The 14,926-nt window shown below is 44.5% G+C and overlaps 1 protein-coding gene across 1 annotated transcript in view; it reads left to right on the plus strand.

The window, feature by feature from the left end:
* DNAH9 (dynein axonemal heavy chain 9) overlaps positions 1-14,926 on the plus strand; it is a 1,435,662-nt gene that overhangs the window by 461,161 nt on the left and 959,575 nt on the right. The window contains exon 26 of the mRNA XM_086930591.1: positions 1,483-1,643. Within this exon, the coding sequence (XP_086786717.1) occupies positions 1,483-1,643 (161 nt within the window). The remainder of the gene's footprint in view (positions 1-1,482; positions 1,644-14,926) is intronic.

Consider the following 14,926-nt stretch of genomic DNA (forward strand, 5'->3'; position numbering starts at 1 on the left):
TATAACATGATACGAAGGGTGGTCCAGTTTTAGTATGATTATTTTGTCTTCTGCATAGCTGAAGTATGTGAGATTGAAAGGATTTATTAAGTCAAAAAAGGGAGTATAATAAAGATTTCAAAAGAAGTGGAGAAATTATTGAGCCTTGTGAAATGTCGGAATGTGAGTTGTGGAGAATGGGATGAATGGTGGCATTGTCAAGAAGCTTTATCTATCTTTGAGGTAAGAGGAGATCCAGTTAAGCATGTTTCTTTGTTGGGCAATCTCTTCCTGTTTACAAAGGATTATTTGATTATGTACTTTGTCAAAAGCAGAAGTTAGTTTCAAAAGTAATAGAGCTGCCACTGTCTGTGTTCTTCTGTCTGGGCAGAAACTGGACTGTTGCTCTGGAAGTAGACTTTTCTCCGAAATAAAAGATTTTCCAGAGAAGAACCTCTTGGAAATTGTCATAGTTGGCCAGGTTTGAGGGGGTCTAGGTTTTTTTCTTGAGGAAAGGTCTACGGCAGGATGTGTTCAGTTCCATTTGGAAAGATACTGTATTGAGAGAGATGTTCACATTCCTGGCCTTGGATTTTAGCTTAAGGATGGAATTGGGAGGATGCTGGAGATCTAGACTGGTTGATTGCTTCCATTGTTTCGCTAGTGATGGATAGCTGTTTGAATGAGATTATATGGTGCTGGTTGTTTTGTCTTTATTTCTGGTGCTTTTGGCTTTTGTTTCCTACAAACATTCAATAACCATACCCGTTTCTCAGTGGATTGGTTGATTATTTTGTGTTCTGGTATGTATTAGTGGCATATTCACACCAGGGTTGGAGGGAATGCTTAGTTTTCTAAATAGGTAACATCAGAGGATCTGAGGTAGGATCTTAAATTTACAAACTTGATAATGTTGGTGGAAGCCATGTGTTAGATTGAAAGCAAACAAGAAAATCCACAATATTTAATTGCTGCATGAATCTTATTGTACAGCAACCTACCCTGGGATACTTATAGCATCCCACTGATAATTTTCAGTTTCAATTGGCAAACTGTGTCAGTGTTCATATATTAGGTACCCCTGCTAATGCCTCACCCCTGCATCAATAAGTGTCTTGTTGTGCTGTTCTGTATGCTTGGGATGTTCTTGTGATAACTGCTTTTTCGACTTTTAGGTGTTTGACACGCTGTGGTCTAAGGCCTGCCTTTTTAAAATGGTAGCTCTTTCTATCCCAGAGCAGCTCACGATAATATAGGCTTGGTATTCTATTGTGACCGATGATCTAGCTAGAACCAGGCACATTAAATGATCTCTGCCAGATCGCATTTTTATTTCCATAAAACAAAATCTTCATTTTTGTCTGACTAATACTTTATTTCTAAAAATCCGATGCATATCCTAAATTGTTGTAGTTTGAGTTACTGCATCGAATTAAAAGAAAGCACCATGGAGAATAATTGACATCTATGCTGTGCCAATCATCTATTCTTATCTGTTTCAAGGTTGATAATTCCCAGGCTTTTATCTGGCTGTCACAACTCCGACACCGATGGGATGACGAAAAGAAGCACTGCTTCGCAAACATTTGTGATGCTCAGTTCATGTACTCATATGAGTATCTTGGCAACACCCCCAGACTTGTGATCACTCCGCTGACTGACAGGTACGTTACTCGAACACCCGTGCTTTCAGTTTAATGTTGCAGCTTCTTCCACCTTTGTTATATTCTCAGTTTTTTTAAGGAGGGACTGCACATTGAGGTCATGTTAGGGTTTTGCTTGAAGGATTTCATTGGCAGTAAACCGTGTATAGCACACTGTGTTGCCTTCTCAGCAGTGACACTGGTGGGAAGGGTCGCAGGTGGGCCATGTATGTTCCTTAGGGTTTGCCAGGTGTGCCTACGCCCTTGCTTTCCGTTTATTACCTCCATGAAGCAGGCAGCAGGTTTATAAAGTTAGCAGGGCTCTATCAACTTTGTTTACTCATGCATACCCTTCACTCTGCCCTTGAGCAGTAAATGGGAGGCTCATTATGGGCTGAGAGTGGTACACAGTGTAAACTCTGTGGTGCCATATAGGGCCAAAGGTTGCGCGATGTCACTTCCAGTACCCCAAGCATTTACATGACTGTATACACATTAGACAGGCAGTGCTTGAGCTATTTAGAATAGGTCGTATTCAGCATATACACACATTTATATGACCACAACTTTATGTTAAGAATGACTGTGACTTTTCACATGCCTGTCATGGGTATGATGATGATTTGTAGTATTGACTTCCACCTTTGGAATCATCAGCACGTTTGCAATGGTCTCCCCCTGACAGCAGACTACATTTCTCTGACATTCCAAGGTCCATGTGGACTCAACGCATCATGGCACGTCACATGTGGATGTGCAAAGATGCAGGTACATACTAACTACTTCCTGTTTACAATCACTCCTGCTTTGTCGCCGGCATCTCCTCTACTGGATGAACAGCACACAATGCGGTGAAGCAGGTACTGAAGGTGAGAGATAATTGAGGCTGTAACATGCCACTTCACTCTCAAGTGACTATAGAACTGCCCAGTATTTTGATACTGGGCTAGCTCTTCCCTAACTATAGTTTTTCTTCTCACACCATACTAACCATACAAGCAAGTCCGGATCAAGAGCTCCGTATGTTGATTAAACCCTGACTCACTCTCAATATATATGATGAAACACATTTAAATATGAACAAGAACCCTTTTTAGAATATCTTTGTTACTGATTTTACTTTGATATGCATCCCCCTTCAGTTTTTTTCCACTCTCACATTAATTGTATATTTTTAACTCCATATATAGTGTATCTGTTCCCAGTCTCATGATAGTGTTGAGATGTTCGACCCAACTATGAGGAATAAGACTGAATGATTATATAGATAAGTGTACATTACTCGCATACTCACTTCCACTTAGTAATCGCCACAGGAGTTTTGACACCTCATGCATTGTATGTTCACACTTGTAAATTTCCAGCATTTTCCCTCTAGTGATCTGTTTTGCTCTGTTACCTACTACAGGTCTTGACCACTGGTTGTAAACTAACTATTATTATAATTCTTGGTCAACCTTTTTTATGAACTTTGATATCAGTGAGGGCAATACAGTCCGATAAATACCCATTTTTAAGCATTAAACTATCGCTTGTAATGCTTAGAAATGGGTGCATACCCAATAAGAGTATTTTATGTGGTTATTTGAGTATGGTGAAAATACACCCTTGCTTTCTTCCCTTTTTCTCTCTATCATAATTCAAGAAAGTCGGTAGGAGGAATCTCACTCCAAGGAAGAGTGTAATGCAAAAGAACAGTCTGACCAGGCATCTCAATACTGAGAACTTTAAGGGCCGGTCCTTCCAATTGGATGCTGGTCAATAGACCTTTTTAGTAGGGTGGGAGGAAAGGGGGTTAAAAACAATGTAATTCTTGATGTACAGTATGATCATTAGGACCACACAATAAAAGTCTTAGTAACTTGACATTAAAATGTTATTACAAACTCAAAGCCAGACTAATTTAATTAAATCTGAAGAATATACTGTAAAAGTATATAATTATTAAAGGTAGACCAAAAAAAGATTGGCAACAGTATGGAAACCCCTATTAAATCAAGGTAGCAATAAAAGTGTCAGGATCAGAACCTCTTTAGAAGCTCTACAAGTAAAGAATCATGTATAGTATGAAGCAACACAATCAGAGATGTCAAGAGAGTTCTGTACCCCTCCAAGCCTAAAGGGAATCTGAATAAACTCAAGGTGGATTCACTAATTAAAATGCACAAAGAACATTTGAGAAAACATGATCTCATACACATCATAATATGTTTCCAGTACCCAGAAAAGAACTTGGCACCTTGTACACTACTCCCTTATTCCAGTCTCCTCTTCCAAAGAATTTTGGTTTTGGTATTCTCAAACATTCTGGCTAATGTGCCAGGTGTCGGATTGTAGGTGTACTCCTGGGAATGTCATGCAACTACACCCAGTGACTCCTGTAATTAGTTGTGCCTAGAGGAATGGAGTCTTGTGGAGCAACTTTTTAAAAAAAACATAGTTGGGGATTTAATGTTTCTCCATGAAGGAAGCCCTTCCCTCTGTGATCCACCCTGATTTTCATCAAGGAACAGGAGTTACTGCAGCCCTTGACAGTAGTAAAATTCCAATCATTTCTGAGGTGAGAAGAGGTTCAAGAGAAGTTTTAGTATGACCCCAGAAGCAGTACTGGCCAAAGGGGAGCTTCAAACAGGGTACCAATGTCATATGGTTATTACGTTCCCATAGGTTGTGTTAAGTTAGCATGTGCTTGTTAAAAGTTTAAACGCCATCTTTTCTTTCTGCTTCGGTTTGCACACGACACCTACTTGTTATTACAGCTTTTAACCTAGAAGAAAGATTTGATTTACTTCAGAATAATATATTATTGCACTGATATCAGTCGTGCCTGGAACATTTGGAACAACTGTCTGCACACTGAGAGCTGCACACTCTAACACAAGGTTATTGTAGGCCTGATCCTCACACTACGTTAGTCATAACACAAATAATGTTTGTGCCAACTTTGGGCTTTACGTGAGTTCAAGATACAGTTACAGGAAATTCTAAACACACTTGATGCTGGACATGCTGAGAGCTGGTAGCTGTTGATGTGATCTCCTACTACTGAGAATTTGAGGTATGGGTTCGCCCAGCTAAAGCCCAAATGAGACCTTCTTAGATATAATATAATATGCTAATTAGGGTGCGCGAAATATAGGTGATACAGAATTCTATAGATTTTGCATCATAATATGTTATCACAGTTTGCTTACTATGGATTAGTGACTATGCTGCTGACTCTGATTGTTATAATATGTATGTTGATATTATACAAGATACTGCGTTTGAGAATGTTGCATTGAAAAAATATACATTTCAAACTTGCACGTGTTCTCATTGCCTCCCAGTTTCGGTTTGGAATGATAATATAACGAAAGAGTGTTCATGTGTTCCACGATACCTGAGGTATTCTAAGTTCATGTTCTGGATTGTCTAAGACATCGGGAAGTATTTACTGCCGATGAGATACTGTAGCTAGCCTGGTAAGGGGATTTCTGAAACATAGGTGGGTTTTGGGTCACCCTGACTCACCTAGGTTCTAAGTCTCTGAGCACAGTTCTGTGAGAGAACGGAAACCCTGCGACATGGCGCCCATACGTTGGTTGGCCCTATAACATGACACTCGAGTAGTATATCATTCGAACCTTAACGCCTACATTCCCGTTTCCGGAAAACGGCAGTGTCGGAAAAACCTACCTATTTTTGAAATAGGTCATTTTCGAGCTTGAATATATCTAAAACGGTTTCTTTGACTTACTACCCAGTTGTGCTACAAAGTATAATTTGTTTTTTCTAAATTCCTGTGCTAACATGGCTCAGCCTGTGGACATCCCGCAGCATAGTCGCATTGCGGTGCGTGACCATTTGCGGATGTATGAAGTTCCTTTGGATGGCTTGGCTGTGGTTCTGGTGGTGAGCGCGGAACATGCTTACCCATACGAACTATTTTATTCGTGGGTGACATTTCCGGCGGTGGACGCTAATTCTGGCGTGTTCCACACATACACTGCCTCAGCTGTACCGGCGGCTTACGCTCCGTACAGAGCACTGGAGGTACCTATAGACGCTTGGCAGCATGGAGTTTGGTTTGGTGGCGCCCTACCGCACGCTTTGACCGCTCCGAGGTTGGGTCCTTTGTCCATTGCAGGCACTAGTTGGCCTGCTCTGGGTGGATTTACTCCTCACCCTAGACGTAACGCTTGTAACGTGGGCGAACTGCGGCAGCTTCATGAAGTCGCGGTGGGAGTGATTAGAGCGCTTGTTCATTACATTGGACGTAATGTTCAGGAAGCGGCCCCTAGAGGCGCACAGCTTCGAGCAGAACATGCTGGTCTGAAAATCAACCCGGTCATGGTTAATTCTGTGATGGGTAAAAAGCCCCTGGAAAAGGACGATTTTCCGTTCTGGCTTGCTGAGAAATTCGGCCAGCTGGAAGCTGTGTTTCCTAATACGAGTCCGGGTGATAAGCACCGGATTCTTACACTGAGTTTACCGAAGGATCTGGCTCCTGACCTTGCTGACTGTGAAACCTGGGGAAAAACTTTTGCAGCGGTCTATTCGAGGTGCTATGGCTCCCCGTCTGTGACCAACCTAGGTGGGGTCCTTAAACGTGTTCAGGATGAACATGGACCGGAGGCGGCTGTTGAATTGGGCATGCGCCTGTGTGGCTCCTTTGAAGTGGTTTGCGGTGTGATCCTTGCGAATGTCAAGGGTGATGCAGTGAACTTTCAAGTTGCTAACGCATTAGCGTTGGTTCCCGAGCCCGACCGGCCTCGACAGTTAGCAAAGATTATTGTGCATGCTTACGCAATGGTGGGCCGCAATGCAAAGGGGGTTAAAACTTTTTCTGAAAAGGAAAAGAAACAGCCCCAGAGTCAGACATCGGAAACTAGTGGTCAACAAAAGTCCAAGAAACAAAATTGGCCTAAAAAACAGAATCAGGGTAAGCAATAACAACAACAAACACAGGTTTCAACTCCTGCGTCTCCATTGCCTGCGCAGTCGGATCGAGTTTATGATTTGCGCGACCGCGCGATGATTAAATCGCCTGAGAGGTTTCAGGCTTCTGAACAACGCTCTCCTCGTTCCTTTCAGGACTCATCGGCTCCGTCAACCGGTGGTGGAGGGGGCGGCAGAGGCCGGGGTGGCCAACAAGGACGTGGTCAGCCCCGCCCGCGTTCCAGTGGAGATCAGCAGGAAGGCTCTACGCCCAAGAGACCTCAGTTTACTACGAAGAAAGTCGCTGCCCTGACCGCGCATCGTTATGCCCCAGATAGTGAGAACGCGGCTTCGGAATCTGACGTGGGCTCTGACCTTGCTGGACAGCGCTGCAGAGATTACCATAGTGAGAGAGGCCCTCCGTCCACTGTTGAAGGTGACAGCGACTGAAACTTTTGTTGTGATTGAAACTGCAGACACGCATGTTGCTCCCCCTGAAAGACTTTTTGAAATTGTCCTGTTAATTGAAGGTGACATGCAGCGAACTGTAAAAGGGGTATTTTGGGAAAATCTATCGTCTACGTATGACATTTTGCTTTCGGAGGCTGACTGGCCCCCACCTTTTGTTCTCGCAGCTCCGCGAGGGGAGGAGGTAATCCTCCCCAGCTTCGCGCACACGGTGCCGAGGGTGGAGGCGCTGCATTTTGCAGAAGAGTGGGCTCTGGCGCTTGCGCCGGCTGTGTACCGCAATCAGTGTGGCTGGGATAAATTGTCACCAAGCCATGAGATTCCCTTACGGTCACAGCCACAGCCTCAACCCCAATATCCCATACGGCGTGAAGCGAAAGCTTCAGTCGCAGCTATCCTTGAACAATTGGAATATCAAGGTGTAATTGAAACGTGTGTGTCACCGATGAATAACCCACTTTTTACTGTGAACAAACCGGACGGATCGTATCGTTTGGTTTTGGATTATAGGCATTTGAACTCGCATTGCCGTAACTGTGCAGTACAGAATACGCACGGCTCTGCGTTAGTGAATAGTCTTGAGCGTAAACGGTTCAAAACCACGCTTGACATTTCCAATGGTTTTTATGCTCATAGATTAGATGGTCTAAGTTCCCAATGGACCAGTTTTACGTGCGGCGGAGTGTAAAAAATGTTTAAACGACTCCCAATGGGCTACAAGAACAGTCCGGGAGTTTTTTCCGCGCGCATAGTCTCTCTTTTGGAGAGCTTCGACCCAGTTGCTTGTTCGTATGTGGATGACATTTATCTCACAGACGACGATCTTTGGGAGCATCTGTGTCGAGTAAATAGCATAATTTGTAACTTTGCTGACGTAGGTTACAAGTTTAACTTTGCAAAGTCGCACATTGCAGAGTACACAGTGTTGTTTCTAGGTTACGAGCTTAACCATGAAGGGAAGGGTTTAGCACCCCATTTCCTGGAGAAATGTGCACAGTTGTGCTCTCCGACAACACTGAAAAAATTACAATCTCTTCTGGGTTTTCTGAATTTCGGGAGGACTTACATTCCGGAATATGCCCAGCGTATCAAGCCTTTATATGCTTTGATACAACCATCTTTTTCCAAATCATGCTGGCTGCCTGAGCATTCAGCAATTCTGCAGTCTTTGCAGGCTGATTTGCTCGCTTCTGAATACTTACAGACTCGTGATAACCAGACCAACCTGGTGATAAGAATTATCCCTGGGGCGGTGGGTTTCACGTACCTGACTTTTAATGAAGGAGATACAGTACCTATTGCTTACAAGTCACACTTGTACACTTCGGCTGAATTGCGTTTTTCCACTGTGGAGAAAGTTTTAACGGCTGTGCAGATGGCAATTCTTAAGGAACGTGCCCTGTCACAGGGGAAGCGCATGTTGGTTGTTACCCCGTGCCCTGCCTTAGAGGCGGTTACGAAAGCCAGTGTACCTAATTCCAAAGCTTTGCACCCTCGGTGGATTCAATTGGCTGCATCCTTGGCATCCCAGGATGTCACGTTTATTTTTGACGCCACTTTACGGTCGCAGGAGTATTTACAGTATGAATTTGTTCATCCTGCTCCTTTAGCGATGCGGCCGTTGGAGGATTTCCATTGCATCATTTACACTGATGGTTCGGCGCAGGTTGCGCATGGCTCTAAACATGACTACGTTTCTGCTTGCGCCATTGTGGTCGGTGCCATGGTGAACGATGAGTTCAAGTCCAGTGTCGTGCACACGCAGACGCTTGGAGACTGCACCGCACAATTGGCAGAGCTTCGTGCTCTGATGCTTGCATTGGAGTACGCAGATCCAAGTGTGACGACTTTAATCGTAAGCGATTCTTACTACTGTGTCCAGTCTTACAATGAAAACTTGTTCTTTTGGATTCAGAATGATTTTCATGATTCCAAAGGTAGCACAATAAAACATAAAACTATCTGGGTCCGAGTGGCGGAACTTAAAGAGAAGCTGCCACTCGTGTTTGTGATTCATACTCTCGGTCATCAGCGCGTGGGGGTCCACGCTGTTGGCAACTCGCTTGCTGATGAAGCAGCGAAGTCAGCGGTATCAAAATACTTAGTTGCAGCAGTCACGAGGTCCAAAAGCAAAATCGATGATGACATCTTGGCAGCTGTAGCTGCAACGGAGAAGGGAAGTAAATATCCTGCGGGATTCCCTTCTAAATACACATACCACTTAAGTCCCGATAAGGTTCCTTATGTGAAAATCCCTGCAGTTGGCGAGCGTTTAGTTCCCAACTCGGATCGCAGAGCGGCTTTGATTACAGCGGCGCATGAAGGTGTGGCGTCTGCGCATGCGGGCGTCTCGGCCACTGTAACTCAGCTACAACAGAGATTCTGGTGGCGGGGTCTGTACAAACAGACGCGTGAATATGTTCTTCAATGTGACATTTGCCAGCAGATTAAACCTTCTACTGCTATGCGTCCGCCTCAGACACAATTGTACATCTCTAATAAACCACTTGGTTGCGTTTATTTGGATCACTGCGGTCCTTTTTCTTCTGATACTGCGTTCAAATACATCTTAGTAGCAGTTGATTCATGCACACGCTTTGTATGGGTATGGCCGCATCGAAGCGCTGATTCACGGACTGTCATTAAGGATTTGCGTGTCTTTGTGGGAATTTTTGCCTGTGGTACTTTCCATTCGGACCAGGGTCCGGCTTTCGCCTCTAAGGCATATAAGGCTGCTATGGTTTCGTTGGGAGTCCAAGTCAAGTTTTCAAGCCCCTACAGACCTGAGGGTAATAGTGTAGTAGAACGAATGAACCGCGACTTAAAGCAATCTTTGACAGCCCGAGTTATAGGTACTGGTAGAAACTGGCTAGCCCACCTCATAGGCGTGCAGCGTGCACTTAATAATCTCCCTAGAAGGTCTCTGGGTGGGCGGACCCCATACGAAATGCTCTTTGGTATCAAGATGTATGTACCTGACCTTGATGGGCCGGACTACAAGGCCCAGGCCGGGGCCTTTGACTTAGATGAACATTGCAATGTTTTACAGAATCTACAAAAGACCAGAGACAGTCTTGCAAAGGAACATTTGCCCTCCACATCGGATGATGCGTTGCAGATCCCGGTAGTTGGCTGGCTACCCCAAGTTGGAGAACTGGTTCGAGAGAAGATCGATAACAAGAAAGAGTTTGGTCCCTCATATCGAGCACCAGTCCGAGTCCTTGGAGTGAAGGGCACAAGAACAGTCATTTTACCACCACTTCCAGGTCGTAAGGAAAACAGATTTATTTCTATTGACAATGTCAAGACACACAGGGTGGCCGATTCTTCATAGCATGACTCCGGCTGTATCCTGTCCTTCCATGGTGAGGCACTCTGTGCTGGCTATTACATCTGGTGCAGAACAGGAGGTGTCCCTCGAGATGCCTACCATATCCAGACCTTTATTAAATACTATTCCTGATACTAACATTGATGAGCTAACCTACACTTATCCTGCTGATTTATCGATGCCTGATTTGCAGACCCGTTTGACAGGCCAGTCCAGGTTCTCTTTTGACTCTGTTTCGGAAACATCAAAGAAACCCACAAACATTGCAAGATATGCCACGTTGTTCAAAAAACATTTTTTAATTCCGCCTTGGACATACATTTGGTTGATCCTATTTTCATTCTATCTTTTTATGTCAATTGGTTTTGTGTTTTATTTTTTCCGCCTGATCGATGGTCACTACGTTAAAGAAAGAACAGGAATTCGGTACCTTAATGGAACATTGAACCCTCTCTCCTCTTCACATTCTGCGCTCAGACAGAAACGAAACTTAAAGGCAGTTAACATTACAGCATGGCCTGTCCTTGACGGGATTGTGTGGGATGCGGTTAGGTTTCAGATACATGGGCCTACTGAAGTGATTAATGTTCCAAATGTGCTTAGAGTAAACATGGGAGATGTGATTAAACAAAATGTACGTTCTGATGATTGGGATATTCAGGCCGTAGAAGCATTATTCTCTGATTTAAAGTATTATGCTGCCTTCGATGCTGAGGATCTGTATACTGATTCTATTAATTATGGTGATTTGTTTTGTTTTCAACACTATGGTAATCATTTTTTACATAAGACAAATTCCAGGAGGGTTGCTGTGAATTATACACAATGGGAACATTGCCCTGCTCCATTCAGTGGCAGTTCCAATACATTTCTGAAAAAATATACATATTTTACAGACTTTGATAAGTCTAATCCCGAGTCATTTTATTTGAAAATGACACAAAAGCCCATTTCCAAAGTTAGACTTACCGATACAAAATTGCTGTATTCGAAGTCCTTTTTAGACAGGTTGGCTGTAGATGGCTACGAGTTCTGGAAAGGAACAATTGACCTTAAATCGGTTTGGGGTGCCAAAGATTGGCAGGTACAAGGCACTGAGGCTTTGCACCGTGCATGTCTCATCCCGAATCACATGTTGTTTTTAAATTCTACCATTTTCCAGACAACATGCTTTGGATTGGCTACTTCTAAAAAATTAAATACACCAGCCTTCCCAGATTTAAATGAATATACAGGTTGGGGTAATTTCACTGATTCCTCCATTCAAGAGTTGCAAACTCTTTTACAAAATTCATCCTTTGACATTTCCAGTTTGGATTCCAAGGGTTGGCTGGTATGGCAAAAAAGTGCTGATTCTTGCCAGCGCCGTTTTATGGGTTTGGCTGAGGGATTCACAAAACTCAGGCCCGATCCACGTTTTGAGGGAGACTATTCTGTCACGACTTATTCTGTGGGTAAGCTGTGTCAAAATTGGTTACAGCATTCTACTTTAGCTGCAGTTAAACTACATTTATCTCAATTACATGATAAAGTGGATTTAAACGATTTTATAAAAGGCCCTGCTAAAGGTAGATCTAAGCGATTCCTGTATGCAATTTACAATGAAATTTGGAAAGTTAACCAGGTTGAAGCTGCAAAACGCCTAAGGGCTATTGATCAGGCTAATTTGGAAAAAGTGCTTGCAGTGGTTGATAACAGCATTAACACGCTTTCTTCCCGAATTTACACTTTAAATAATATTGTGTCTTCTGTTGTCGACATAGTACATGATGAAGTATCAATGTTGTATCATGGTCAAAATCAATTGCGTTCTGTGATGCAGTTTGCGTGGACACTACAGACTCTTAAGTCTGGTCGAGTGCCATGGACTTTTTTGAACATATCATCATTATTTGCCCCGTTTAATTTGACTGAAAAACAGCGCATGTTGTCAATGAGAGATGCTACATTTTCTATGTTACATATTGAAAAATTAGAATCCCTGCCATTTTCGGTGGCTGAAGTAACTGCAGCAACATGGCTTATTCATGGTGTTATAACGTTACCTTTTGCTTTGTATAAATTTACAAATGTACTGGGGTCATCGAGGATGGGGAAGCATTGGAATTCTCAATTGCCCTCACGCCTAATTTCACCTTGGGTGGGCTTCTCATCTATCGCCCTCCGGGCGCCTTGGGCTCCTTCATTCCATCATTGGAGGAATTAGTGGTCCAGAGAGCGCTGAGATTCCCTAGGTTCCTGCTCCTGGGGGACTTTAACATACACACGGATGTCCCTTCAGCCCCTGGGGTTAGTGACCTTGTGGAATTATGCACCTTAGCACAGCTAAAAATGCAAGGACCGGATGCTACTCATTGTGGAGGCCATTGCCTCGACTTGGTTTATTCCAATTTTGGTGCTATCATCGAAACTCCTTCCCCAGTTACATGGTCGGACCATTTCTTGGTGAACTTTTCCTGGGTAACGGATAGGGCTCGCGCCACAGCGGATAATCATCAGCCCCCCTTCCCCCCTAGGATTAGTATCCCAGCCCTGGCAACCTCCCTATCCCACACCCTGCCGGACAAATCGGGAAATCTCGAAGAAGCTGTCGAGAATTTCTCGTCATGGATCAGCACCTCCGCAAGCCGGTTATCGCTTACCAAAGCGAAGATTCGCCCACGAGCCACCCCGGCTTCCCCCTGGTATACGGATCAGCTTAAAAATCTAAAAATAAATTGTAAAATGTTGGAAAGATTGTGGAGAAGGGAGTATTGCCCGTTAGCAAAGACAAAACTCCGAGCAGGGCAAAAAGATTACTATGCTGCAATTAAGAAAGCCAAGGGAGACTACTACGCAGATAGGATCTTTAAAGCTAAAAATAATAGTAAAGAAATATTTGCCATAGTAAAAAGTTTCACGTCCCCGGTTGCAGAAACTCAGGCAGCCCCCCCCTCGGAGGAGTGGTGTGAAAAACTGTCTACTTACTTTATCGATAAAATAAAGAAAATTCAAGACAGCCTTAAGATCATTAGCTTTGCCCATCCCCCACCTGCTCAGGCCACACAAGAACAGGACATCTCTCCCCCCCTCCTCATTCCTTCTATCGACATAAAGACCAAAGAAGTAATGTGTTCTTTCACAGAGGTTGAGGTGAAGGATGTCTTGACCATTCTAAAGGCGCTGAAATCAGGCTCCCCGGCAGACCCCTGTCCGGCCAGAGTTCTGAGTGGAGTGGCGGAAATCATTGCACCGATAGTCACTGACCTGGTTAACGAATCTCTTTTAACAAGTAACGTACCATCTCAGTGGAAACAAGCCAAACTTCTCCCACTAATTAAAAAACCTTCCGCAGACCCCCTGGCTGCCTCCAACTACAGACCCATCTCTCTGCTCCCTGCAATAGCCAAAGTCTGTGAGAAAGTGGCTTTTCGTCAACTTGAGAGGTTCGTGGAATCCACGGGGGCATTACACCCTGCCCAGTCAGGTTTCCGCTCCTCCTTTAGTACTGAGACCGCGCTAGTGGAGGTAACCGAGGCTATTAGAGACTGTCTGGACGGGGGCGGCAGAGCGGCCCTAATTCTTTTGGACCTCTCTGCCGCGTTCGACACGGTTCCACATGTCCAGCTGATCTCTAGGCTAGAGGACATTGGCATCACTGGCGCGGCTCTCAAATGGGTCAAGTCCTTTCTCACAGACCGTTCACAACAAATCTGGCTCCCTCCCTACCAGTCATCGATTAGCAAGGTGGACACTGGAGTCCCCCAAGGGTCGACTCTAAGCCCCCTGCTCTTCAATGTATACCTGACCCCCCTTGTACATCTTGCAGAGAGTCTGGGTGCTAAAATAATGGCCTACGCCGATGACACCCAGCTTCTCTTCACGTGGGACAAGAACAACCTCGATACAATGAGAGTCCAATTGTGCCTGTCCTCAGTATTTGCCTGGCTGGCCAAGGCTGCCCTCAAATGCAATGAGGACAAGTCGGAGATTCTCTTGTATGGCCAATTCCCAGCGGGATTCAGGGAATCCATCTGGCCCACTGGATTGCCGTGCCCGTCTGGAAATTGCGGAGTTGCTAAAAACTTAGGGATCTGGTTTGGCGCCGATCTGTGCTTTCGAGATCAGATCTCGAGATTGGCGGGAACCTGCTATGGTACCCTTATTACCCTCCGGAAGTTCTTTCCACTTCTTCCCCAGGAAGCGAAGGAAACAGTGGCTAGAGCACTCATTCTTTCGCGTCTGGATTACGCCAACGCATTATATGTGGGCGCTCCTGATTTTCTGCTTCGCAAACTGCAAGTAGTCCAGAACGCGACAGTGAGGCTCCTATACAACATCCCCAAATGCCATAGTGTACGAAGACAACTTGCGGAACTCCATTGGCTTCCAGTTGCCCTCAGAGTGCGCTTCAAAATCCTAACACTAGCTTTCAAGGCCTTACACGGTCCATGCCCACCATACCTCAGTGCCAGGTTTGCCTTTTATCAGCCCCCGCGTCAATTGAGATCTGCCTCCCTCAGACATCTGGTCACTCCCAGATTTAAGAGAGCCCGTCTGGGGGGAAAATCCATGACGGTTAGAGCCGCCCAGCTATGGAATAGTC

The sequence above is a fragment of the Lissotriton vulgaris genome, chromosome 7, assembly GCF_964263255.1.
Source record: "Lissotriton vulgaris chromosome 7, aLisVul1.2, whole genome shotgun sequence".
Lineage (NCBI taxonomy): Eukaryota > Metazoa > Chordata > Amphibia > Caudata > Salamandridae > Lissotriton > Lissotriton vulgaris.